At 38.8% G+C, this 24754-nt stretch overlaps 1 protein-coding gene across 10 annotated transcripts in view; it reads right to left on the bottom strand.

Moving 5' to 3' along the window:
• Positions 1-24754, bottom strand: part of pard3ab (par-3 family cell polarity regulator alpha, b) — a 249256-nt gene that overhangs the window by 92236 nt on the left and 132266 nt on the right. For 9 of the 10 annotated variants that reach the window (XM_016664830.1, XM_007540095.2, XM_007540091.2 and 6 more), the window contains 4 exons: positions 24446-24574; positions 20407-20442; positions 6391-6579; positions 5853-6023 (listed from right to left, as the gene is read on the bottom strand). In XM_016664830.1, the coding sequence (XP_016520316.1) occupies positions 5853-6023; positions 6391-6579; positions 20407-20442; positions 24446-24574 (525 nt within the window). The remainder of the gene's footprint in view (positions 1-5852; positions 6024-6390; positions 6580-20406; positions 20443-24445; positions 24575-24754) is intronic. The other variant, XM_007540092.2, reaches the window with a different exon arrangement.

Below are 24754 nucleotides of genomic sequence, written 5' to 3'. Positions count from 1 at the left end.
TAATTGTGTACTTGAAGGATGTATAGTTAAGCATAAACATACTAACTTATCGTTGTCCATTTTGGGTAATATTCCTTTCAATTTCGTTTTTAAATATGACCAGAAGGGAGCCAAAAACTTTGTATTTCATTGTCTTTAAGTGTTGTCAATAATGTCTTCCAATAACATAATAACCAGTGTTAACATTTTAACACTGGGGAAACCATTAGTGACATTCTGTCATGTATGTTTAGATGTATTAAATGTGTGAGAACTAATGCTGTGCCAGTTTCTTAATAATGTGTCTATTTTCTCCATGAAATATATTTACGACTACTTGAATACAGTGAATAGATGTAGTTATACAGGGTAGGCCTGTACCAATAAGCAATAAATATACTAATCACATGATAGATTAAAACGAGCTCAATAATTTCCATTTGCATAATCTGTCGTTTTTGTCTTTTCTTTCTTTCTACCAAAAATTGGACGATTTTAATCTTCAATCTGGTGCTTTGGTCTTAACTGGCCCTTTTTTTTGAAGAGAATTTTTCGATTCCGTAGACATATTTTATTTGTGGTTTCAGTTGTTATATTTCTTTTCTTTTTGATATTTAAAATGTCTTACAGTTCCAGTGTTAACTGTTTTTTTTTGGTAAATTAAGGCCTACTGATCTATTAGAATGCATTCTTGCATTATAGTTCATGAAAACAACAATATTATCGTTTATCACAAAAACTTCTGGAACAATTTATCATCCAGAAAAACTTTGCTATCCTTTCAGGCCTAGTAGAGGGTTCTGCTAAAGGTAGGGATACCCCTAAGAAATCAGATTCGGCATTATTGTTGTATTTGTCTGACCAGTTTCAATCTTACAGACGTCTATTGACAATGTGGACCAGAACAAACAAGAAGCGTTTTCTCCACTGCGGTCGTCAGAAAACATGCCTGGAGGGAAGCAGCCTTACTAAAATGCTGTGAGCACTAATGGACGAGCAGAGGAGCAGGTTTCCATGCTAACGCGACCTGTGTGATAACAAGAATAAATGAGTTCAGATTTTCAACAGGCCATTGAGTCACCGGCTGTTAACAAGCCACCTGAGCCATGCAGAAGAAGGTTAACTCGCCACCAGCCTGACATTTCCCTCAAGACCCGCGATGACACTTCCTTGTTTGCTGGACAAATAGACCATTTGCAGAGTGTGTCACCCAGTAGCTCCGGTCCGTGCGCTGGCGTGGGCGTCTCTGCCCTTAGTGTTTGTCCATTGGATCGTTGACTCCATTGATTTGCTGGGGCTTCTGCATTTCTTGCTGACGGTGATGACAGCCCTCGCTATGAAGATAACCGCCGTGGCTGGCATCACGTAACAAGAGATAACGCTGGAGTCGATACTGGAGCCAAATTACCCCAATCGATGGCTGTAACTGGCCAGGCTGGGATTCGATTTTGGCAAAAGGTCTTTGATCCTTGCCTCTTACTAAACAGCTAAGGTGCCGCAGTAACCACCACAGACAGGATCCTGGAGCAAACATCTGTTTTTTTTATAAAGGACTCCGCATATGAGAACTACAGCAGAAGAGAAACGTGAAAAAGTGGGGATTTATTAGGTCATAGGTCAATCACATAGCAGCAACTCAATGCTTTTAGGTATTAAAGACAGTTTGTCGGTACGAGATGGACTGGTCCAAGATTGTGTTGTTGTTTCCACCATATAGGCACGTAACATATCAGATATGACTTAAAATATATATATATATATTTCAGGTCTATTGGGTCTCTGTCTCTTTAAAAACTCCAGCTCTTTCTGAAGCTCTGCCTTCAGGAAGTCATCGCAACATGGCTCCTCTATTAACCCTTTAAAGTTTGTTTTTACCTGCGTTTCACTGAGAAGTAGCTCCTATAACAAGCCAGGTGTTTGCTAGTTGCTGCTGGCTAGTCTGAAGGAGCTGAATGGGGAGCAGACCAGGGTTGATTAACTGTTCATGTTAGGGGTGCAACGATTGGAGTTTTCTGGCCCGTTGAAGGATGCAGTCCCTGAATTTGGACACAGCTTGTATCAAATTTCATCAGTTTATTTTTAAACAAAAATTGGTTCATGTATAAAATTCTGAACCTTAAATTGCCAGAATTGACCCTTTGCAACTACGTCACTTAATCACTCAAAGCGCCATGACGTATGTCGGAAGTGACATTAGTATTGAACAGAGCGACTGAAATTGTTTTCCAACGAGGTTTTCATCAGTTTATTCATGGCTTCTTCTTGTTCGAGTCGAGCTAATTTGTCTGTGAACGTAACACACCTGGCTGGAGCTCATTGATGGCGCTAGCTAGCTTAGAAACCGACCCAGGCCTCCTCCCTCCTGACGTGTTGATCAAATTACCGACTTTGCTTTAATTCACACCACATGGTTTATATGACTGCGTCATAAACAGCTTTCCCCTTACACCGCAGCAGCCTTAAAAACGCATAAAAGACGAGATGCTAACCAGTTTTCTCCCATACATGCTAGGCTACATGACGGTGCGGCATTGTCTCATGGTTAATGGTTAAACGCGTACCTTCTCCATAATGCGATATTTGACATATTTTTAATTACACACACTTATAAACTATATGAACATTAGTCTTCTTACCTTGTAAAAATGTTTGCTGCAAATTCACGACTACACCGAGGGCTGCCAGTCATTATTATTGACAGCTGCTAGTCGTTATCGTTATGATTAACAGCTGCTATCCATCTTTCCTCATTAAAAGTTACAAAATAAAATGACAAGCTTGGTTTGCACCCTTGTCTGTTTGTGCAGCCAACCGCGCAGCACCCTATGACCATTTTTAAAGTGAAGTCATCAAAATAGAAGCGATTTTAGACTCTAGATGTCCGTTTTTAGCCGAGCTTTACAGGAGCGCTTTGGTTGTTTTGATGTCCGTCATGGCGGAGTGGGCGGAGTTCTGGAGAGCGTGACATCACGTGCAAAGGGTAATTAGGTTAGCTTAGCTGCATGGATTTTTCTTAAATAGAAATCTTAAATTATTCAAAAATATAATTAGACAAAGAATTAAGCAGACTAAAATATTTTTGAGCATTCTGAATTGATTCAGAGGATTTCTCTACAGAATTGATTCTTTTCTGCTTGTCGGAGGGCAGCAGCAGGGTAATCTAAAGTTATTTAATTCATTATCAAATCCTTTGTGTTTAAGAGTGTGACAGCGCCAAACTCCCCCCCCAGCAGGACAATGATCCTAAACAGTGAAGACCTAAGAGGCATGGGGAAAAAATATTGATTTCTTGGGCCTGAACAAGATTGTGCAATTTGAGGCGAAATGTCAATAAGCAATTGAGACGACAATTAAAATGTTTCCACATCAATACTTTTAAAAACACAAATGCGGCCCAGCTGGCGTCCAATATAAATTGGGAATACGGAAGGAAGTTTGAGCAAATTACCTCTAAACAATGGTCAGGAACTGACATTAATGAACGGATAAAGTTCTGATGGAGTCCAGATTTCACTAATACCAGATAAGGTCTTCATTAGCAGTCTCTTTGTTTTAAAGGTAAACAAATGACTGAAATCACAGCAGAATGAAGAAAACCAATCAAAACTTCACACGGAGCCAACAAATCAACTTCGGAAACAAACTAATTTCAAAGGTCGCCATATGGCGCAGCGACTGCTGGCTGCTCTCGACTTTAAATGAGGTAGTTAATGAATTGGCCGACCGAGGAGCGGGGCTGAAATGCCTCCGTAATAGCAGAGGGGATTTAGCAGGCCGACGTCGCATTGACAAATCACGCCACAGCTCATTGCATATTCTGGCGGGTAGCTGAGCCGGATCCCAGCGGTGGTGTGGAAGTGTGCTGCTCTCAGTTTGGTGTGTTTCTGGGTCTAGGTGAAGGAGCGGGAAGCAGTTGGGCTTGTGATTTATGCAGCGACAAACATTTCAGATTGATTTGAGATTGGCTGTCAGGGGATGGAGACATGGGGAGGAAAGTAAATACAGGATTATTTGATCCCATATGTCAGGAAAATGTCAAAAATGAGCCAAGGCTCTCGTCCCACGGTAATTAGTTATTAGAAGAGCTTTTTTAAATATTTGACTGACAGGCTGGGGAGGACACCATTATTCTCCAGTAGCTTAAAGCTGCAGTATGTAACTTTTATAGAAATGTTTTTTACATGTTTGTTAAAGCTGTCACCATGTCGTTACAGATTAATATGAGTCAGATAATCTGTGAAAAGACTGATTACCTCAACCTTCTCCCTGAGCGATTATTGCTGTCTGAAGAAAAGCATCGATCCCGACCAAAAACAACCAATCAGAACCAGAAGGCGGGTCTTAGCACTGTCCATCAACCTCATGTATGCGCTCCTCAATGTTCTAATGGTGGAAAAACAGCTCACAGTTACAGGGAAACCGTCATCGGAGGCCATGCTAGCCAGCGTTAGCATTCATAGCCTTGATTTAAAGGAACTCAGTGTTTCAGCTGTTTTGCAGTTTCCTGTGAGTTTGTTCCAGATCTGTGGTGCATAGAAGCTGAATGCTGCTTGTAAATCATCTCCGTACAGTAAAAAAAAAAAGTATGAAAATGGTTTTCATCCTTCTTTTGAGGAGAGTTTTTCCTATAAACAAGCAGACACTTGGTCAGCCGTAGGCCAAGCCTCCAGCTATGCATGTGAAACAAAGAGAAAGGCTCTCCAAGGCCGAGTTTTATCCAGTCCTAATTCTCCCTGAGAAGTCTTGCCACCCGACGCATCGTCTAAGCAAACAAACGCAGAAAAAGACCTGAAAACACACACACGCACTACACACTCTTATATGCATACATAAATGGGAGGCTGATGCAAACATGTGCATACACATCGACGCACAGCGAAAAACACCTCCAGGCTGAGCCCCTGCTTTCAATTACCAGGCGGACCGAGGGGAAATCTAAACTTTGACACACCGGGTTGGGGAAGGAGAGCGGCGAAGCCTGGTAGCGCCAGAGGCGTACACTCGCACACCAACACTCACTCAGCCTTCGCTTTCAAGCAGGCGACAGGCCGAGGTGTACAGGGAATGTAAAGACATGACATTGAGGGGAGGTAAGAAAAAAATAAATAAAAATGGCGCCGCTTGGTTTGCAGCCTGTTTTCATTCCTGCCCCCTGGGAGGCGTGTTGGTGTGTGAGGGAGGCATTGGTAAATCACTCTGACCTGGAAACTTCCTGGTTCTACATGAAATAATTAACCGATGCTCACATGACCAGGCGGTCGTGTTTTTACCACACAAGCTTCACGTTGGTACTAAAGAGTGGAGGCGATAATAACATCTTCAACAACTATGCTACATAAAGCTGTGCAAAGTGGGATTACAAAATAAATTAGCTTAATGGAAACGTTTTTCTGTTAAATGTTTATGAAGCAGCAAGAGGTGATTTTTTTCAAAACCGGAAGTTACCACTGGTGGAAACGACAAAGAAAACAACAGGAAGTGGAACTAGTGGGACTAGGAAGTGGAACTTATCTAATGGAAACAAAGCAATTGCAAAATTGTGTTTTTTTGATGTTAGCAGAATATTAAAGTTTTGCACATATTTGTAACGGAAACATAGCTGGTGTCTTGGGAAGGTATTCCTAAGAAACATTTTTTTTTTACTTTTTGTTGCATTTTACTTTGATTTTATGTAGACCAAAAAAGTTATGTAGATAATCACGCAAAAAAATAGATTAGGGAAAATGCTGCTTTAATGGCAAAGATAAAACAACTGTTAAAAGAAGACCTTTAAGAAAGTGTAATTGGATTCTGCTGGAAGCTACATAAGGTACATTTATCTTGTGATTAATTGATTAATTAATTAATTGCTTAGTATGACAGTCATTCTTTACCTCGTTTCTCTTGGCCACTCGTCGGGCCACGATCAGCTGGATCATCCCGCGCTTGTTGCCTTCTGTTGACATCGACTTCCTCAGCGTCTCCATGGCGTCTTGGTTGGTTTTCCCCAACAGTGATTCACCGTTCACAGCAATCAGCTGGTCGTTCACCCTCAGTCGTCCATCCTGTTGTCAGACAAAGAAAAATGGTTTATATATTCAGTATTTTTGGTCCAGTTTCTAGTGAAAATACTTACAAAATAACATACAAGTAACTTTTCAGAAAGTTACAGGGACTCATTTCAAGTTAATTCCTTAAAATTGATTTTAAAAAATCGTAGTTCCACTTTTATTCAATCAATATTGTAGAATTATTTACTTAAGCCCCCATTTGTTGCTGAAAAGTTACTTGTAAGTTAATTTTATCTTATTTTAAGTCTAATAGGATATTTTCATTAGAAACTAGACTACAAATACTTGGTGATTTTGCATGTTTGCAGCGTATCAATAGGAAACTTCTCCTTTCTGCTCTAAACAACAGGATGCTCAGTACCTTGCAGGCTGCTCCACCGTTTATGATTGATTTGACAAATATGCCGAGGTCTGCATGGTTTTCCTTGGAGCGGTTGCCTTTCACGCTGACGCCCAAACCTGCAGAACCCGAGTCGCTGAGCGGGATCTCGAAGGTCAGGAACTCTCTGGTCCCGTCGGGAGTCAGGACCAGTTCATCCTCCTCTGTTTTCTACAACAGGAACAAACAAATATCCAGATTTAAAATATAAATCATGAAAATATTTAACTCGGGGATGGTCAAAGTGCGGTCCGTGGGCCATTTACGGCCCTCTGAAGGATTTTGTGCGGTCGCCCCGACATTTTTCGATCTTGTAAGAAAAGATTTTTTAACACTTTAAAAAAATGAGGTACAAAAATATATTCCCAATACTTGATGTTTCTGTATTTGTCTTTGTTTGGTGCTTCAACCATTGGTCCACTTTTACTCAAACGCAAATCAGCTACAAATAAGGTTTGAAACTGTCTTACATTTATGCAATTGTGCAAAACTTTTGTTATGATTTGTAGTATTTATGTTGCGATGATTTCCTGAAGGCAGAATGTCAGGAAGAGCAGGAGTTTCTTAAAGAGACAGGCCCAATTTAAAGGCATTACATCACAAAGTCAAATTATGTTGAAGTCATTATCATATAATTACTTGATTGTGCTATAAAATGGCATTATGTTGCTGCAAAGCAGATAATACTGCCCCTTTAAAATAATTTTTGTGGCTCCGAAGTGATTTCAACTTAACAATTTTGATCTTCATGACAAAAACTTTTGGCACCTCTGATTTAATTGTTTGCTAAAGGTTTATAAAATGTGTTTTACTGTCAATGTGGCAGAAACTGTGAGCATTGTTTCTGCCAGAAAGTTGTTTATAAAACCTGTAGTGCACCTACTTATGCAGGTACACAAACATTTCCCAGGAGATGAATCTCAAGTACCAGTGCATTAAAACTCGCACATTTAGAGACCTTTCTATTGTGGAGCATCTGCAGGTGCAAAACAGTGTTTCAGTTACATAAAACATGATTTTCTGTTGATTAAATCATATTGGTGGGCGTATTTTGGCTCCTTTTTTGTATGTGGAGTTAAAGAATGGAAATAGATGCTCAAACTACCAAGCTAATAACAAAATAAATAAATAAATAAAGCTACCAAGCAAACACATAGGTGTGTAAAATAAAAAGCTAACGGCTAACTAACAGCCCAGCTGTGTGTAAACTTCCCAATCAAAAGCAAAGAAACAAATGAGGCATTAACAAGCTAATTTTCATTTCAGTCAAGCCTATTCACCACCAGGCTAACAGCTAACTAGCAACTGAGTTATTCAACCAAACTACCAAGTAAGTTTAGACCTTAAATACTGACATTTAGCTAACAAGACTGCTAGTTTTTTAGTAGAAAAACTAACAGCAAACAACACAGCTATGATTGTAATATACGAGGCTAACACCTAACTAGCAACGTAGACAAGCTAACAGCTAGCATCATTGACTTTGCAAGAGTTAATTGTTTGCTTACTTGTCTTCTAGTTTATTTTCCAACCTCAAAAACCAAGCAAAGCAGATTAAGATGCATGCCAAGAGTTACATGTTATGTGTTTTTAAAACAAACATCAAACTGAAAACACCCACCCACAAAGAAAAACAAAAACGCTAGCTAGCATCAAGTCTCAGTGGGATCCTACCTAGTCAAGCCTGGCACAATTTTCTCTGCGTTATAAAAGTCAGCCCAGCAGCATGATAAGCTAGTTTCTAGTGTCAGGGGAAGGAGAATCCACATGAAAACATGGCACAGATCTACTTTACGAATTGGCCTGGTGGCTGGCAGCTAACTCGCAGCCCTGCGGTCCAGGGAAAAAAGAAATAACTTCTTCCCCTCAGAACTTATCATGCTGTCTGGTTCGCCACAGTCAGCGGCACACTTGACTGACATCTCTTCCTGATTTCAGAGTTTACAGGTTCTTCCTGGGAGCTATAATTATAATAGGCAGTGTGCTGCATTTATGTGCAGTGCAGTAAAGTTTTCTTCTGCTACTGCACTCGTTTCAAAACCTATGTGTGTCTAAATAGTTGCAGCTTTGATTACAAGTTTGGAAATAACTCGCAATATAATATTTATAGAAAATATAATGGAACAAGAGATTGTAGCAGGAGAGAAATATAGTAAAATCTGTACCTGAGCCCTGATGTCACCCAGCAACCCGGCACTAACACATCAGCCTAATTGACATGCTGAGAGCTTTCTCGCGCTTCCCTCTACAACAGGTGCTTCTCTCACTTCATTTCTTATATTCATTCTCACTCTCTCTTCCAGTGCAACAATAAAAAGCCATTCTCTCTTGCTTGTTATTTGACAGCTGTCCTGTGAAAAGGGTGCGCGCACGCTGCCGCCTGGCAATTATTGTGCACGCCTAATGAATTCAATCATCAGGCTCGGTGTCAGCATGTCATTAGCCCCCTTTGTTTGCTGGGAGAGAGATGGAATTACTCTTTGTGGAATGGAGGGCGGAGAAGAAGAGGCAAAGAGGGGTGGGGGGCAAAATGAAGATGGAGTTCAGATGAATGAGAGGGAACACAAGAAAAGGGGAAAAACAAGGAAGCATAAAAACCACAGTCAGCCTGGCTATATGTTCTAAAAAAACAAAAAAACAATGCAGAAACCAATTTAAAAAAAAGAATACATCGGAGGCAGGAATTTATTTTCTAAAATAATATCCAATTTATTCCAACAATTTATTTTTTAGCACAATTAACAAAAGTGAGTATGGGATAATTAAACCCGTCTAACTGCAATTTGACTGAGTGAGAAAGAAATCAGATTAAAAGTAATCATAACATACAAAATCTAATTCTGTCTGACGGCTAATGCTAACGTCCTGCTAAATGAATCAAAAGTCAGTCTTTTGAACATTATGCAAGATGTCAATTTATTACCACAAACATAAAAAGATAACTATTGAAGTGCTTTTTGTTGGAATACTTATCAAAAAATGCCATCTTCTGGTTAGAGTAACAAAGTTAGCATTCTTATGTCCCGTATGGAATGCCTGAAATGCCAAGAAAGGCCTTCATTAAAAAAAAAAAAAAATCTATTTTTAGTTTTACCAATATTACAACAAATGTTGGCTAATTGGCTGAGTTAAGAAGCACAACTATTTTGCTTCTTGTAGTTAGCATGATTCAGTTAATTAGCAGATCTGTAAATTATAAGCCTAACTCTGTCTTTTATTTTTTTTAATGGAATAGAAACTAACTTTTTTATCCTGTAAAGTGGAAATTCAGCTGTTAGCTTGAGGTTGTTCATCTCTCTTCTGAATTTTGGTTTGAAATAATGACGTTTGTTAGCCGTTAGCTTGCAGCTAACAACATATTTGATTGTTTACTGTTCGAGTTTGTAGTTTATAAGAGGCCCTTGGTTGTTGGCTTGTAGTTTACAAGCCAACAACTTGTAAACTACAAGTTGTTGGCTTGGGTGGGTGGGTTGATCACTGACAGCTTGTAGTTTTCATCCACAGCTTAATAGATTTTGGTTTGTAGTTTACCAGTGTGATTTGGTTGATAGCATGAATATATCTACTATATAGATATATTCTATACATCTATATAATATAGACATTCTATAGATATCTATAGTTTGTTTCTTAAACCAATATGCTACAATAGCATATGCTTATTGTAGGCTTTCGTAATGTTATTTTTTATTGTGCTGCTGTGTTGGCCAAGTTGCTCTTGTAAAAAGAAATGTTTAATCCTGGCTAAATAAAAATGAAAACAAAACTGTAATTTAGATGCATAAATTAGTACCGTATTTTCCATACTATAAGGCGCACTGGATTATAAGGCGCACCTTCAATGAATGGCCTATTTTAAAATGTTTTTCATATATAAGGCGCACCGCATTATAAGGCGCATAGAACAGACGTTACAGTAGAGGCTGGAGTTACGTTATGCATCCACTAGATGGAGCTGCAGCAAAGGATGAATGTCTAAAGCCTCTTTGTTGACATAAAGAATGTCAACAAAACAGTCCGACTCCGGTCGACGAGGAGAGCTTTCCGCGACTGGGCCGGGGCGTGGCCGGACGATGGTCACCCTTCTCCGTTCGCACACAGCATGTTGGTGGAGAACGTGGTGCTGCTTCTTCTACGGGCGAAAATGAAGTCAGCGGCTGCTTACTGTAGGTGCTAGACCTGTTGTGGCTCAATATTGGTCCATATATAAGGCGCACCGGATTATAAGGCGCACTGTCGGCTTTTGAGGAAATTGAAGGTTTTTAGGTGCGTCTTATAGTGCGGAAAATACGGTAGTTATTTAGCTTTTGGCTGGTAGTTTTTAAGCGAGACTTAAATGTTAGCTTATAGCTAGCAAGTTTATTTTCGTTTAAAGACAGTCTGTAGTTGGAAAGCATTGGTCAAGAGTTATTTAGATCTGTTAATAATTACTCAGTTGTTATCTATTTGTTTACAAAAATCAATCGGTTGTTTGCTAGCTGTGCTAGTTGCATTGCTAAAATTAGCTCAGAGCTTTCCTTGTTGTATTACGACTTCTCAAATGAACAAACCTGAGTTTTACACAAAATATAGATCTAATAACTTGTAGATATAGATTATTAAAATAATACAATAGACTTAGTGAGGATGTCTTATTTTAGATATGTTGGTTTTCTGTCCCAAATCAAATTTAAACAAAAAATGCTAACTTGATCAGTGAAAGTAAAAAAAGAGAAATATACAATTTTCAATAACAGGATTTGCTGGTATTGAAAATAGTAAGTGATAATGTTTTGGTAGAAATAATATCCATTTAAAATTGCTTCATTTTGTTGAGCCAAAAGTGGCCAAAGGAAATGAAAATAGATTTCTTATCTCAGCCCTTTAGACGTACATTAGGTCACACATTCTAAACGTTTCAAAGGATTTTACAATAACAATGAAGACAGGAAAGAGGGAATGCAGCAAAATGTGACAAGGTAAAATTAAATTAAAGACAGCTGCTGGAGGGAGGCGCGACGGCACAAAGAGGCTGAATGAAGGTGAGGGGAGAGAGAGCAGTGATGTGCTGAGGAGATGAAGGACAGAGACAAGCACAGCGAGGGTGAAAAGCCGAGAAGAAACGGGTGAAAAGAATGAGAGAGCGAGAGCGTGACAATGACAGAGCGAGCGGGCGACTGAGTGTGAATGAAGGGCCGCCAGAGAGGGACGAATCCATGTGGAACACAAAATGAGAGACACTGCATCCCTTCAGTCTGAATCTTTTACTTTGTCCCACCTTTTCCTTTCACGGCCGTCCGTCTTTTTATTCACCTGTCTCCTTTTGTGCCGCTTTCCTAACTTCTTCACTCTTTTCCAAACCATTTCTGCTCACGTTCTTGTCTCAACTTTCATCACTAGCTCTCCTCTTTTGTTCCGGTTATCTGTATTTTACTAATTTAAGAGAGAAAACTTAAAGTCGTGAAAATTAAAAATGGAAAACGAAACCTATGATTGCAGAAATGACATCCAAAGGTCTGATTATGTTCAATCAGTTCAAATTATTAAAGTACAAACACAGAAAGTTTTACACTTTAAAAATCACTTGGGAGTCATTTGTCTAAAAGTGCAAGGAAAATAAATTATATAAAAAATAACCGATCAGAATAGGGGAAAAGAAATACAATTTTTTAAACTCTAGTGTTTTTGTAAGGATATTTGTAATATTTGTGATTTGTTGCATTTTTCCCACTTTTGTGTAAACAGTTATGTTTGCAATTTTTAACATTTTTGTTCTTGAGAAATATTGATTTTCTTGTTTGTGTGAGTTCATAAAAAGATGTTAATCGATGTTTTGAAATTGGTTTTGCTTCTGTTTCACATTGTAAGCTTTGTTCAGAATGTGTTCATAATTTAATGATAAAACTGGTTTTTGATTTGTTTCAAACATGCTTTTAAAAACAAGAAAAAAAATCAATCAGTAGTAAAAGATGTGCATACTTAACAAAAACTAAATAATTTGTTTTCCACTGTTTTTCTGTGTGAAAAGGAATAGAAATAAGTGAGCATTAATTTAATCCTACACCAAATATATTGATTACTGACTCAATATTTATCAAACCAGTTGCTTTAGTTTGCAGTTTAAAACCAGGATTTGGTCATTTTGAGTTCAGATTTTAGTTAGTGAGAATCCCTTGGTTGTTATCTTAGACAGTGAAGCTTAGAAGCATCTGTGTTTGTAAATTAATGATGAATCTGTTAAATTGAGTGAATAAACTGATTAATTGATCTGATTTAATATGGTTTTCTCCATTGGCTGCCACCATCTTTAAAGTTTCTTAAACCAGTTAAATTTCATTTACTTGCATAAGGCCATTTCATAATACGTCATCTTTCCAAAAAAAAGTAAATTGAACTTTTAATGGACATCTTACGCCCTGAAAATCTTTATCTGTTATATTCAACAGATGACTCTACCGTTTGCATTTTAAGAACTACAACTCCACTTTTTCCCCTCTGGAATGATTAAGAGTTTGGCGGCAAACTCAAACAACCCGGACAATTTGATGTCTTCTGGAAAAGTTACCAGAATGAAATTAAAAACAGAAAGTTGTGGGTGATGATTGCTAAGGAGGAGACAGAAGGAGACGGTGATGGAGGTGAAGAGGAGGCAGTGAAGGGTGTAATTGGTCAGGGGAAGTGGAGCGTGGCGGCCATTGTTGGCTGCTGACTGTAGCATCCATCTCCACATGCTCATCCTCCGATTCTGCTGCTGCGTTTATCCGCCGCCATTTTGATACAAGCGCTTCGTAAGTTCGTGTGCGACCTGTTGTGTTTGCTTGATCCTCCATCTTTTAAGTGAAAATAAATCCGCCCTCTCGTTTTAATCCGTCCATCAGTTTCTGGTTCCTCCTTTCCGCTGTCCATCTCTCCCAGCGGCTGCGATGCGCCGCGATGATAGACCATGAATATCAAATACCTGCTTGATCGACTGGGCTGAGAGCGGCTCAGCAGGGGAGGAAGACCGCTGTGTGTGTGTGTGTGTGTGTGTGTGTGTGTGTGTGTGCGCGCGCGCGCGTGTGCGTGCGCGCGTGTTTTCATTTTAAAATTCTGTACATATTCAGAATTTCCAGGTTGATTTCTTTATGGCAGATATTTCCAGAGAGACTTCAGATAAAACACCAGCAGAGAGAGAGAGAGAGAAAGAGAGAGAGAGAGAGAGAGAGGGAGGGAGGGATGGAGGGATGGGTAAACGGATGGATGGATAAAAAGATGGAAGCACATATCTTCCAAACGGTTGACCAAATACTCGAACCCAAATTTCTTTACCAGACTTTAAAAAACCCAAATCAAATCCCACAGCTGATATTTTTCCTGCCTTCCTGTGAGAATAAACTGAATAAAAACTAAAACGGCTCCTAAAAGACGAGCCGCCGTTTGGAGGAGGAACCATCTGATGCTCACATCTAATCAGCCGCCCTCTCTCCGTCTCCGTGGCGACCTCCAGAACCCGTTTGTGTCCCGATCCGATCGGAGGAATCACACTAGCAGCTGCTACCAGACGCTGCACATATGTGAGCGCCAAGAAATGGAGCTGCAGCCTGAGACAGAAGAGAGTTTCTCAGTTTGTAACGTCACAAACGCCGAGTGACGGCGGCGGGATGGGACTGAGTTCATCATGACAGATAAGGGCTTTAGACAGGGCAGGTTTGGATGGATGGATGGATGATTGGATGGATGGATGGATGATTGGATGGATGGACGGACGGACGGACGACTAATCGGACGTACAGCTCTTAGCGTTGGGTGTGTTTGGGTCGACTGACAGTTTGAAGTGTCGCTTTAATGAACCACTAAACACGTTTTTCCGCTTTTGTTTTTCCATTTTTCCGTTTTTGTGTTTTTCCATTTTTCTGTTTTTCCATTTTTGTGTTTTTCCGTTTTCCTGTTTTTCCATTTTTGGGTTTTCCGTTTTCCTGTTTTTCCATTTTTCCATTTTTGTGTTTTTCCGTTTTCGTGTTTTTCCGTTTTCGTGTTTTTCCGTTTTTGTGTTTTTCCGTTTTTGTGTTTTTCCGTTTTCTTGTTTTTCCATTTTTCCATTTTTGTGTTTTTCCGTTTTCCTGTTTTTCCATTTTCAGCGACTCGCCTCATCAGCAGCTCTCAACGCAGCACAGAGAATCTGAAAGAGCTGCAGCCATTTATCAGCTCCACTGTGACAAAAACTTACTCCATGATTCCCTCCGACTTTCCTGCATCTCTGCTCACGTCCAAAACTTACGCAACCTGCTGAAACACTTGGTTTACTCCATATGCTTCGCTGCTTCCTGAAGATCAACTTCAATTTGCTGATTTTGAGGTTCATCAAGACAAATGTTAATAGCAAAACTTCACAAAAGTTTTAAACTACCCTGATTTCTGCCATAATTTTATGTATTCATAATTATATTCATAATTTTATACTAACTTACAAATAACTTTTCAGCCAGACATGGGAGCTTGTGGCAACGTAATATCTTAAAATTGGCGTCATTGGCAGAATATTTCACTTGCCACAAGACATTTTTCCCACATTACAAGTGAAATTATCTGCCAATAAAACAAGAATTTTTCATTGATATTAAGGAATTATTGACTAAAAACCAGAACGCATTTCTTGCTGAAAAATTACAGCAAAATATTAGAAACTAAAACACTTGGTAAGATTTTGTGTTTTTGCAGTGCTGGTTCAGTTGAAGTTCGGTTTGAATGCATATGTGAACGCTAAGCAGACCGGAGACCGCTCCAAAAGCAGGAAGTGGACCACATTGCATGGCATTATGGGTAAATACAACCAAAACAAACGACGCACTAGTGTAGCGAGAAACGACTCATGGTTTTTTACCAACGACAAGAGAGAAATCCTACAACTACTAAACTTGGACTCCATGTTTGTTTGCATTTTGTGAAGTGGGAACTGAACTCAGTGTCGTCGTTGTGTCGTTTCCTTCGGTGGTTTTTGGTGTAGCGCCCCCACAGGTGAGGAGGGGAACAGGTTTTTCACCGTGCAGTGTGAAGGAGAACTGCAGCAGCTGAAAACGTAACATATGTTGCTTCTTTGTCACTTAAACTCAGTTTTTGAACAATTTTGAAAATTTGTTGTAAAACCTGAAAAAAATGCAGAGATTTGTGGATTTTTTGCAAATGTTGCAGATTTATGAAAAACAGGAGGGACTTATTGATGTAATTTGCAGAGGGCCACATAAAAAGCTACGGCGGGCCAAATTTGGCCCTGGGTCTCGAGTTTGACACTCGAGTACCCCATTATTTATTAACTTCTTGATCTGGGACCCGAGTTCGAATTTCGTACCACAAGAAAATGATGTGACAATAAAAGTCCTTGAATTTTAACTGAAAATCACCAGAAAAAGAACAAATACATTAAATAAACTGCAAACCATCAGAAACATTGACATATTTTTGCTGTGTAACGCTTTGCCAATCGCTACCAGCAACAAAACCCTTCGTCATTTCTCCACATTGCAACAGATTATTGCTCCATGACGGCTTTGTGAGCCGCGAGGAGACAGACAGCGTCTTGGCACCGTGTTGATGCTGCACTGCTGCTGCTCCTCTTGATGGCTTCTCAACGCAGCATTGCAGTAATTTTCCATAAGCCTGTGTGACTAATGGCGTAAACAATGGGGCTGAATGTTCATGTTATGGAGCCATTATGGAACTATCAGAGCGCGGGGACGGGGAGACGGATGCCTTTGATCAGCTGCATTGTGGGAGCCAGGTGCTGGGGACGGGGATTTGTGTCTTAAGAGTGGCTTTTAAGAGCCTCACTGACACAACGAGACGGCGCAGAGGAGGAAGAAAGAGATGCAAGAGCTGATGAGGAAGAGACAGGAGAATATCCAGCTAAGTGTTTTGTTTTTACAGACCATTGGTGAAGCAATGGATCGCTAAAATCACTCCTAGCCTTTTGTTGCAGCCGCACAAATTAGCTAATTTTCTTATACAGAATAATGGGCTCAGTGTTGCCATGCAGAAGTTACTTAAATCAGCAAAAGTTTAGCAACAGATCACTAAAAAAAACAAACACAAGGCTGGAAATTATATTTAAAAAGTGTCACACAAAGTTAGGGCAGGAATGTGGCTCCAGTTTCAGTCTCTGGAGAAATCTCAGTAAACGACATTTTTTCCACTTCAGTTGCATCATGTCTGATGTGAAAACCTTCAGCAGAAAGATGCTAATCTAAAAAAATCCCAGCTGCAGCCCTGGGAAGGCGTCCAGACATCCATCTGCATGCAGCACACTGAATTAATGTCAGCGCTACATAAAATATTTATGGAATATTCATATAATAATGGAGCAATTCTGATGGCAACCATACAACTTACAAAATAAAACATATTAATAGTCAGTGTAATAACTGCATTGACTATTAATGTAGTTATTACATTGACATTGGTACAATGGAATAATCAAAACATAAGTAAATAAAATTTATGCAACCGAGTTAAAAAAAAAGAAAAACTGAAAAAATATGAAATCACTGCATATTTAAAGGTTATTTTAAAAACATTCAATAAAAATGCCAAAAAGTAAGTAGAAAAAGTGTCATTTCATTGTACTAAAAAATAAAATACAAAATGAAAAATTAAAGTTTTCTCTCAACGCTAAGTTTGCAGATTTTTGTCTTTTTAAACAAAAAGGGTAAAAAATGACAAAAAGCTAAGATGGAGAATATACATAATTAAAATATTAAAAAATAAAATAAAATACAAACTAAAAATGATACAGATTAAGTTGCAAAACTAAATGAAAGATTAAACAAAACTCAAGGTATTTTTTTAAATAAAAACTTAATATGAACATTTTATTATTATCTGATATGTGCAAAAAGATATCTAAAAATATTTTTAAAAATAAGTCATTTAAGTTAAAACAAAATCTAAATATTCCAATTTTTGCCTTTTTAAATATTTAAAAAATAAATGTTCAATGTATCCGTTTTAAATGTATTTGTGTAAAATAAAGAAAATCTTTTAAATTAACCAAGTAATCTTGCAAAAAAACTTTTTTAGACAATGCAATACATTTTAGATCAATAATAAATAATAATATTAATGAGATAATCATGATTACAGTCAGAAATCTGACCTTCTCTACTGGAAACACTTCCATTTATTGAAATGGGCGTCCATTAACAGGCCGGTCGGCTCGGCTCAGAGTCCATAAAACCTCACAGCATCGCCGCGCGCGCGGCTTTATGGGCAGCAGCATGTTTAAAATGAGGTGCCTGACAGCAGATAACATCTGAAAGGCGCTGAATCCATTATGGCGGCTGATGTTCCGGGAACGGAGCGGAGCAAACAGACTCATCTGGAGGTTCGGGGGTAAGAAGAGACGGATGGGGGCAGGAGGAGGCGGCCCGCCGTGGAGCAGCGGCTTTATCTGCTTGGCTTTTCCTCACATGACTGCACTGATTATCAACAACAACCAAGACCTGACAGATTCACCCTGAGTGGGAACCAAGAAAGGCTTCCTGTGACATTACCAACAAGTTTTAGGAGAAAAGCAAATCAACATCTCATTTCTGATCATTTCTAACAGCTGCAGCAGTTCCACAGCTAATGGTGACCAACAAACCGCATAAACATGGACTCAATGCAACACTGAAACCCAGAACTAAATATTTAGTTAGCAAGCTAAGGATTTAGCTTCAAGAGGAATTTTTAGTTTGCAAACTAAAACAACTTAGCTTCAGATAAATATGTAGCTTGCTAACTAAATATCTAGCTTGACGCTACATATTTATCTTGGTATCTAAACATTTAGTTTGAAGCTTAGTATTTAGCTTCAAAATAAATGTTTAGCTGGCTAAATATCTAGTTTGCTAAATAAATAATTTGGAGCTAAATATGTTGCTTCAAAAAATATTTAGATGCTAGCTAATCAATCAGATTTCATGTGTATAAGCAGCTTTCGGCAACAAGGCATTTCAAAGTGGTTTACATCAAAAACACACAGTTATAGAAAACACAGCCAACATTACACTTTGCACATCAGATTATTGATTAATGTTTCATGATTAGGTTTCAAAAGTGACTCTAAGCAGCTGAGTTGTAGTCTAGACTTAAAGGAATTCAGGGTTTCGGCTGCTTTGCAGTTTTCTGGAAGTTTGTCCCAGATTTGTGGTGCAAAGAAGCTGAATGCTGCTTCTCCATTTAGCTTGAAGCTAAATACTTAGCTTGATAACCAAATATTTTGCAGCAAAATATTTAGCTTGCCAACTAAATATTGATAATATACTGACTGAAAGGAGCCTCCATTTTTTCCCCTCCAACGAGCCAAATTAATTTCTGACTGTCTAACGTCACAGTCGCCATAAAAAACGACGCTCAGTGATGTAATAATTGCCGGTGTGTTTGTCTGCATTCATTTCAACGCCGCTGATATATGTCACCATGTCTGAACACCAGCTGCCGTCACGGCAACCATGAATGTCCCGCCATAACACCTCGTCATGACGAGCATCATCCACACAGCTGGCCGACACAACCGCCAATCAAATTAACTGGCCGATTAAACTCGTAATGCGGCTCGCAGAACATAACCAATTACCTGCAGTCGGCCAGATGCAACCTGAAGGTAAAGCCAAATGTTTAATTACAAAACTGGATGCAAATTGAGAATTATGGAAAACTGAAGGGCTTTCAAACACAAGCCCCAAAGAAGGAGATGAGCTTTTAATGGCCGATTCAATGACAACGGTTTCAGAATAATGTTGGAAAAGAAGATATAATTGAGATTCTGTGAGATCCTGTTCTGGCCGTCAGGCTGCATGTTGTTTGGCGTCTTGATTTATGTCAGCAGTGGTTGTAATAAGTCGTAGCAACGCCTGTTTTTGTTGGATTTCAACTTTCACCTCAAAGAACTTCAGAGGTTTTCCCTTCAGAACAGAAAACCTTAAAATAACAACTTTGGTCCAGACCCTCATCTCATCACAAAGGTTTTGTCTTTTAGGTCGCAGAGTTTTGTTAAACCTTTTGAGATCTGGACGAATCTCAAACGTTTTTTACCTTCATCTCTTTAGTGTAAATTTTTCCATGTTTCCCTCTCTTGACCCTTTGAATGTGAGAAAGCGGGCCACTCCGCCATGACGACTGACAGCTTTTATTTAGTTCATTTTATTGTAAAACTGGTCATAGGTTATCATTTCATTGTTTAACGTTTGATGAGGAAAGAAAACAGTAAAGATCTCAGTGTGTTCGCAGATTTGAAGCGAATAGTTTTTACAAGGCAAGAAGATTAACATTCATGTACTTCATACGTAGGTACGTTTAGTATCAAATATTGCTTTAAGGAGAATTCACATGTCTAAGCATTACCAAGTGTCCCATCATTCTTAGCATCTAGACTTTTTAAATCCTCTAAAGATAATTCTTGGATTTTAATTTGTAATTCAAACATTAATTTCCTCAAAAATAAATTTCCTCTTCAAAATAAAATAGAAAAAAAGTTAGTATTGATCGTTAGTCATTATGTGAATCAGAAGTGAACAGATATCAGTTTGATTAGTAATAAATCTAATTCTAGTTGAGGTTTACGCAAAGAAATCATATATTTTTGTAAATATATTAGAGACAGCTCCTTGGAAAAGTCAACAATTTAAGGTTCAGGCTGATTTTTTAACATTTTTAGTTTGACGTACTTTAACATCACAGCAAAATATTTTCCAGCTCAGAGAGAAGAAGGTCAGGTTGATGTTATCGCAGGCAGACAAGAAAAAGCTTTTTCTGCGTTTCGCTCTAAGGGGAGTTAAGGAGCAAATTATCCTGCAAAACAGCCATTAAACTGTGGTTTGACAAAGCAACTTCAGGAAGAGATTAAAATCAGATTTACGGACTGAATGCATGCAAAATCTAATGTTTTGATCCCAAATGGGTGATAAGGTTTACTGTTCCTCCCAAAAGAAATAAAGAACATTTACGCAAAGAGATGTTGCGGATAAATAAAGGAGCAGAAAAGTGTTGGCTGGTGTCGGGTCTTACCAGGTCTCTGTGGGAGTGCTTCTGGGGTTCAGCGCTCTAAAAAACGTGGAGGGAAACGGGGAGAGGAGGCAGAAGAACCAAAGGAGTCAAGCAACAGATATTCATGAACTGAAACTGTTCAAATTTGATGGTGTGAGTTTCTGCAGATGGAGGAAGATGGAAACATGAAACGGAGAAACGATGAACCTCAGCCGACAGTTTCACAAATCAACCTCGACTTTTTAACTACCTAATAGAAATAATCATCAGTTATGATGGAAGAGAGGTACGGCTCTCCGCCCAGGGTGCTACACCGGCAGAGGGCAACACGAGCGCCTCCAAAAAGACAACAAAAAAAGTTAGCTGCAAATGTAAAGGTTGCCATTTCACTGCTTTTAAGAGATTTTCTAGAACAAAATCTAAAACTATTACTGAATAGATACATTTATTTTATTTATAAAGGATAAAAAACAACATGAAGTTTAATGCTTCTTTTTTCTAGCATCTGAACCACATTAGATTGTAAAGCCATGATGCACAGTAAAACTGACCTAATTTTAACTGATGAATGATTAATAAAATTACTGGTGGAACTTAAAGTTTTTTAATTAAGTTATTTGCAGAGTCTAATTAATTGCATTTCAATTTTAAAAAAATGGCAAAATAAGCAATATTTTCAATTGAGAAACCCTTTTTGATGCTCAACAGACGTATCTGCTCTCCAATTGAGATATTTGTTGTTTTTAATTGGTTATTTAGGTTTTTCAACCATCAGATTTCAGCTTTTCAGTGATTCTGGAACCCCTGAGTATACATGGAGCTTCTTTAACATTAGCGTTAGCAGCTTAGCATGTTTAGCACTAAGATGCTACTTTTAGGCTCGAATAGCTTCGCTAACAACTTGAACATAAACCTTTCCAGCGACCAATCAGATTTTTGTTTTAAAGCAAAATTAACCCCCAGTGATCCAAGAGATTTGGCTACATCGTTCATCGTTGTCGTTAGCGGATGTAGCCTGTGCGACAGATTTACAGGCGTACCAGAAACACAACACAAAGGTTCCTACGTGAAACTGCGACCATGTCTGCAGCTCACACCAGATATTAAATATCTTTGAAAATGTATTTTTATTGCTGCCTTATTTTATTTAGCACTTTTTTTATTTGTAGTATTGTTTTACAGATTAAATGCTTGAACCTGATGAAAACGACACGGAGCAGCTCACAGCAATTATCCTCCAAACAAAACAGCGTTCATGCTGTTCTTTTCTTGACAAAGCATCAAACAACCAAGACTTTTTTTTCCTGCTTCACAGACAAAAAAAAGGTTTATTTTGTTTGGTGGGAACGGATTTGTTACAGCTAAACTATAAAAGAAGAAAATACAGCGAGGCATTCCTGGCAGCTATGACGCCCACACACAGACTCAGAGGATCGGGTTGCCAGATCCAGTTCCCATCCGTCTCCAAGCAGCTGATACAAAGACTTGGATTGTTTTTGTTTTACAGTTTGTTTTGTTGCCTGATTTTATTATGCAATCCATTTGTTATGCAATGATAAATACAGTAAAGTTGGACTAAATTGTTAAAAAAATAAATCAGTGCAGGATTTTAGATAAAAACCTCCGAGTTAGGGAATGTTTTCAACTCTGCCTGATCAAATTCAGTCATTTTATGCAGGATTTTTTTGTAATAGTGCCAAAGTAGAATAAGAAGTAGCTAAATAATAAAAATAATTTGAAATATGACATTTTATATCAGTGATACAAGCTTTTGAAATACCAGCAGCAGTAACGGTTTAATGCTGACTTGTGTGCCACCTGTGGCAGTAATGTAGCAGCTGCTGATTTTATGTTTTCATTACTCTGCATTAGGTGTAATTTATTAGACTGAGTGCTTGTTGATTCATTTAAATTCAACTTAGTCAGAAATTTAAATCCACTCATCGTGGCCATGAGTATCGCATCGTTTTTGATTCACTTCAACTTTTTTCTGCTGATAAAAAGATTAAGTAATTATATTTCTATAGTCTGCATCAGGTGAAATTTATACACACAGGTTCATATGTATGTATATACCCATCTAAGTGCTTTGTTGCCACTTCTAACCAACTACAGAATCAGCTGTGAAGCATGGTGGTGGCAGAATCATGCACAGGGATTGTTTCTATGTCAGTGTGAAGAAGTCATGAAGTAGTAATACCTCCAAATTTTTCAACTTGACCTCAAATCAGCAGACAGTTGGAATTTGCATAAAATTGGGTCAATGATTCAAAATGTCCATCAAACTGGTTTTGAAATGGAAGCATGGAATAATACCTGACCTTTGACCCCAAAGAGAACAGAGGAAGCTTAAACCATTGTTTCCATCAATCAGTATAAGGATTGTATCCCCTACTTCAACATCTCTGCAACCATACAGCCAGGCGGAGATTTAAAGTGGAGCAGCAAAAGCAAATGAGGTGGATTAGCAGAGCTAGCTAACAACCGAAGGTGTCTCTGCTGCTCCGGTTTTGATCTCTTAACCTGTCATAATAGTAACAAAACTGTCTTACAGCAACAGTCTTCAGTCAGAGGCTTCTTCAGATTAGTTGCAGCACTCACTGCTACTGGAGATCAAGTTCAAAGTTCAAGTTCACTTTCAAAAATGTGAAAATACATTCTCACTGCCCACAGAATCACCATCCACAACGACTCTCTGAAGATACTTACAAGATATCACTCAGGAAAACATTTAATTTCCCTTTGAGATAAATGAAATATTATGGAATTTAACTGAATTTTTTTTATTTAAAACTGCTGCTGCTTGATAATGGACATTCAGAGTTTAGTGCAGGTTAAAGTTTTAACACACTATAAAGATATTTTTGAGTCACTACATGTTTAAAAAACTAAAAAAAATTCAAACTTCTTGATTTTTACATTTCAGTTAAAGCTGCAGTATGCAATGTTAATAAAAAAAAAAGATTTGTTCATATTTGTTGAAACTGTTTCCATGTTATGACGGGATAATATGAGACAGATAAACTGAAAAAAAAAAAAATCAAGCTCCCCTGCCTTCTCCCAGTGGTAACTATAATCAACCAATCAGAGCCAGGAGGCGGGGCTTAGCGCTATCAATCATCCTCAAGCTAGCATAGCCGGTTATGAATATTCAGGCTAGTTAACGTAGCCAGGCATAAAAGAGGATAAACAGTTTTCCTGCAATAATAGGTTATTTCTCTGCTGTTAATACATTGAGCAGCGAGTACATGAGGTTGATTGACAGCGCTCTGACCCTCCTACTGGCATTGATTGGTTGATTTTGGTCACATTTTTGTAGACGGCAACAGAAGCTCGATGTAGATCGATTTTTTAAAATTGTCTCTCATTTTGCACAGTCATACCAGAGTGAAAGTTTTAACAAATATTTAAATAAAAAAACAATTTTTATAAAAGTTAAATACTGCAGCTTTAAAGTTAAAGGATGTTTGACAATTTTACTCTGGAAAAGGGAACAAATCAGATGAATATAAGAAAATAGGATGCATTCTTTAGTCCTGAATAAGTTTCAAAAAGCTGCAAAAAGTTGGCATATTTGGATTTAAAAGCTTTGTTTTCAAGTCTATCTGTATTTAGACCTGGATAAAACTTCAAGTTCAACGTTTATAAACTCCAGACACGTTTCAATCATAAAGATTTCCGTCTCTGTCAGCAGTGAGATGTGAGGATGGCGCCTGATTGATATTCAAGCCCAGTTTGTTTATTCCCTCCCTTCTTGCAACCTGGCCTGCGTCTGTCTGCTTGTTCCCACATCCATCAATCTGAGAGTCAGCTCTGAGGTAAAACACACAGATGGAGGCGGAAGTGAAGAGATGCAGAGGGGAATAAGCAGGAGAGATAAAGATAAAGAGCGAGATCTCTGCGGGTTTGCCTCCTGATAACAGAGGAGAGCAGCGACAGGGCGGGAAAATCGATCTGCACGCTCAGACGGAGCGAAGTGAAAAGTTGTGACAGCTCACTGCGAGAAAACACACAGAGGAAGATGAAGGGATGAAGAGCAGCAGCGGAGGCGGAGACTTACGACTTCTCTGGGTGGGAAAGCGTCTTCCTGGCGTAGAACCAGCAGCCCCACCGCACCGCCCATCGGAGTGTTCCTGAGCAACGAGACGACCTCCTCCTGCGTCCGGCCGTTCAGGTCCACGCCGTTCACCTGGACCGGCGAAAACATGGCGTCAGAGAGAAACCGAAAACATGGCGTCATCAGAGAGGAAACGCAAACATGGCGTCAGAGAAAACGCAAAAATGGCGTCATCACAGACAAAACGCAAACATGGCGGCAGAGAGGAAACGCAAACATGGCGTCAGAGAAAACGCAAAAATGGCGTCATCA

This window comes from Poecilia formosa, unplaced genomic scaffold, assembly GCF_000485575.1.
Source record: "Poecilia formosa unplaced genomic scaffold, Poecilia_formosa-5.1.2 Scaffold515, whole genome shotgun sequence".
Taxonomy (NCBI): Eukaryota; Metazoa; Chordata; class Actinopteri; order Cyprinodontiformes; family Poeciliidae; genus Poecilia; species Poecilia formosa.
The sequence above is the reverse complement of the archived record's forward strand: the minus strand, read 5'-3'. Positions and strand labels throughout refer to the sequence as shown.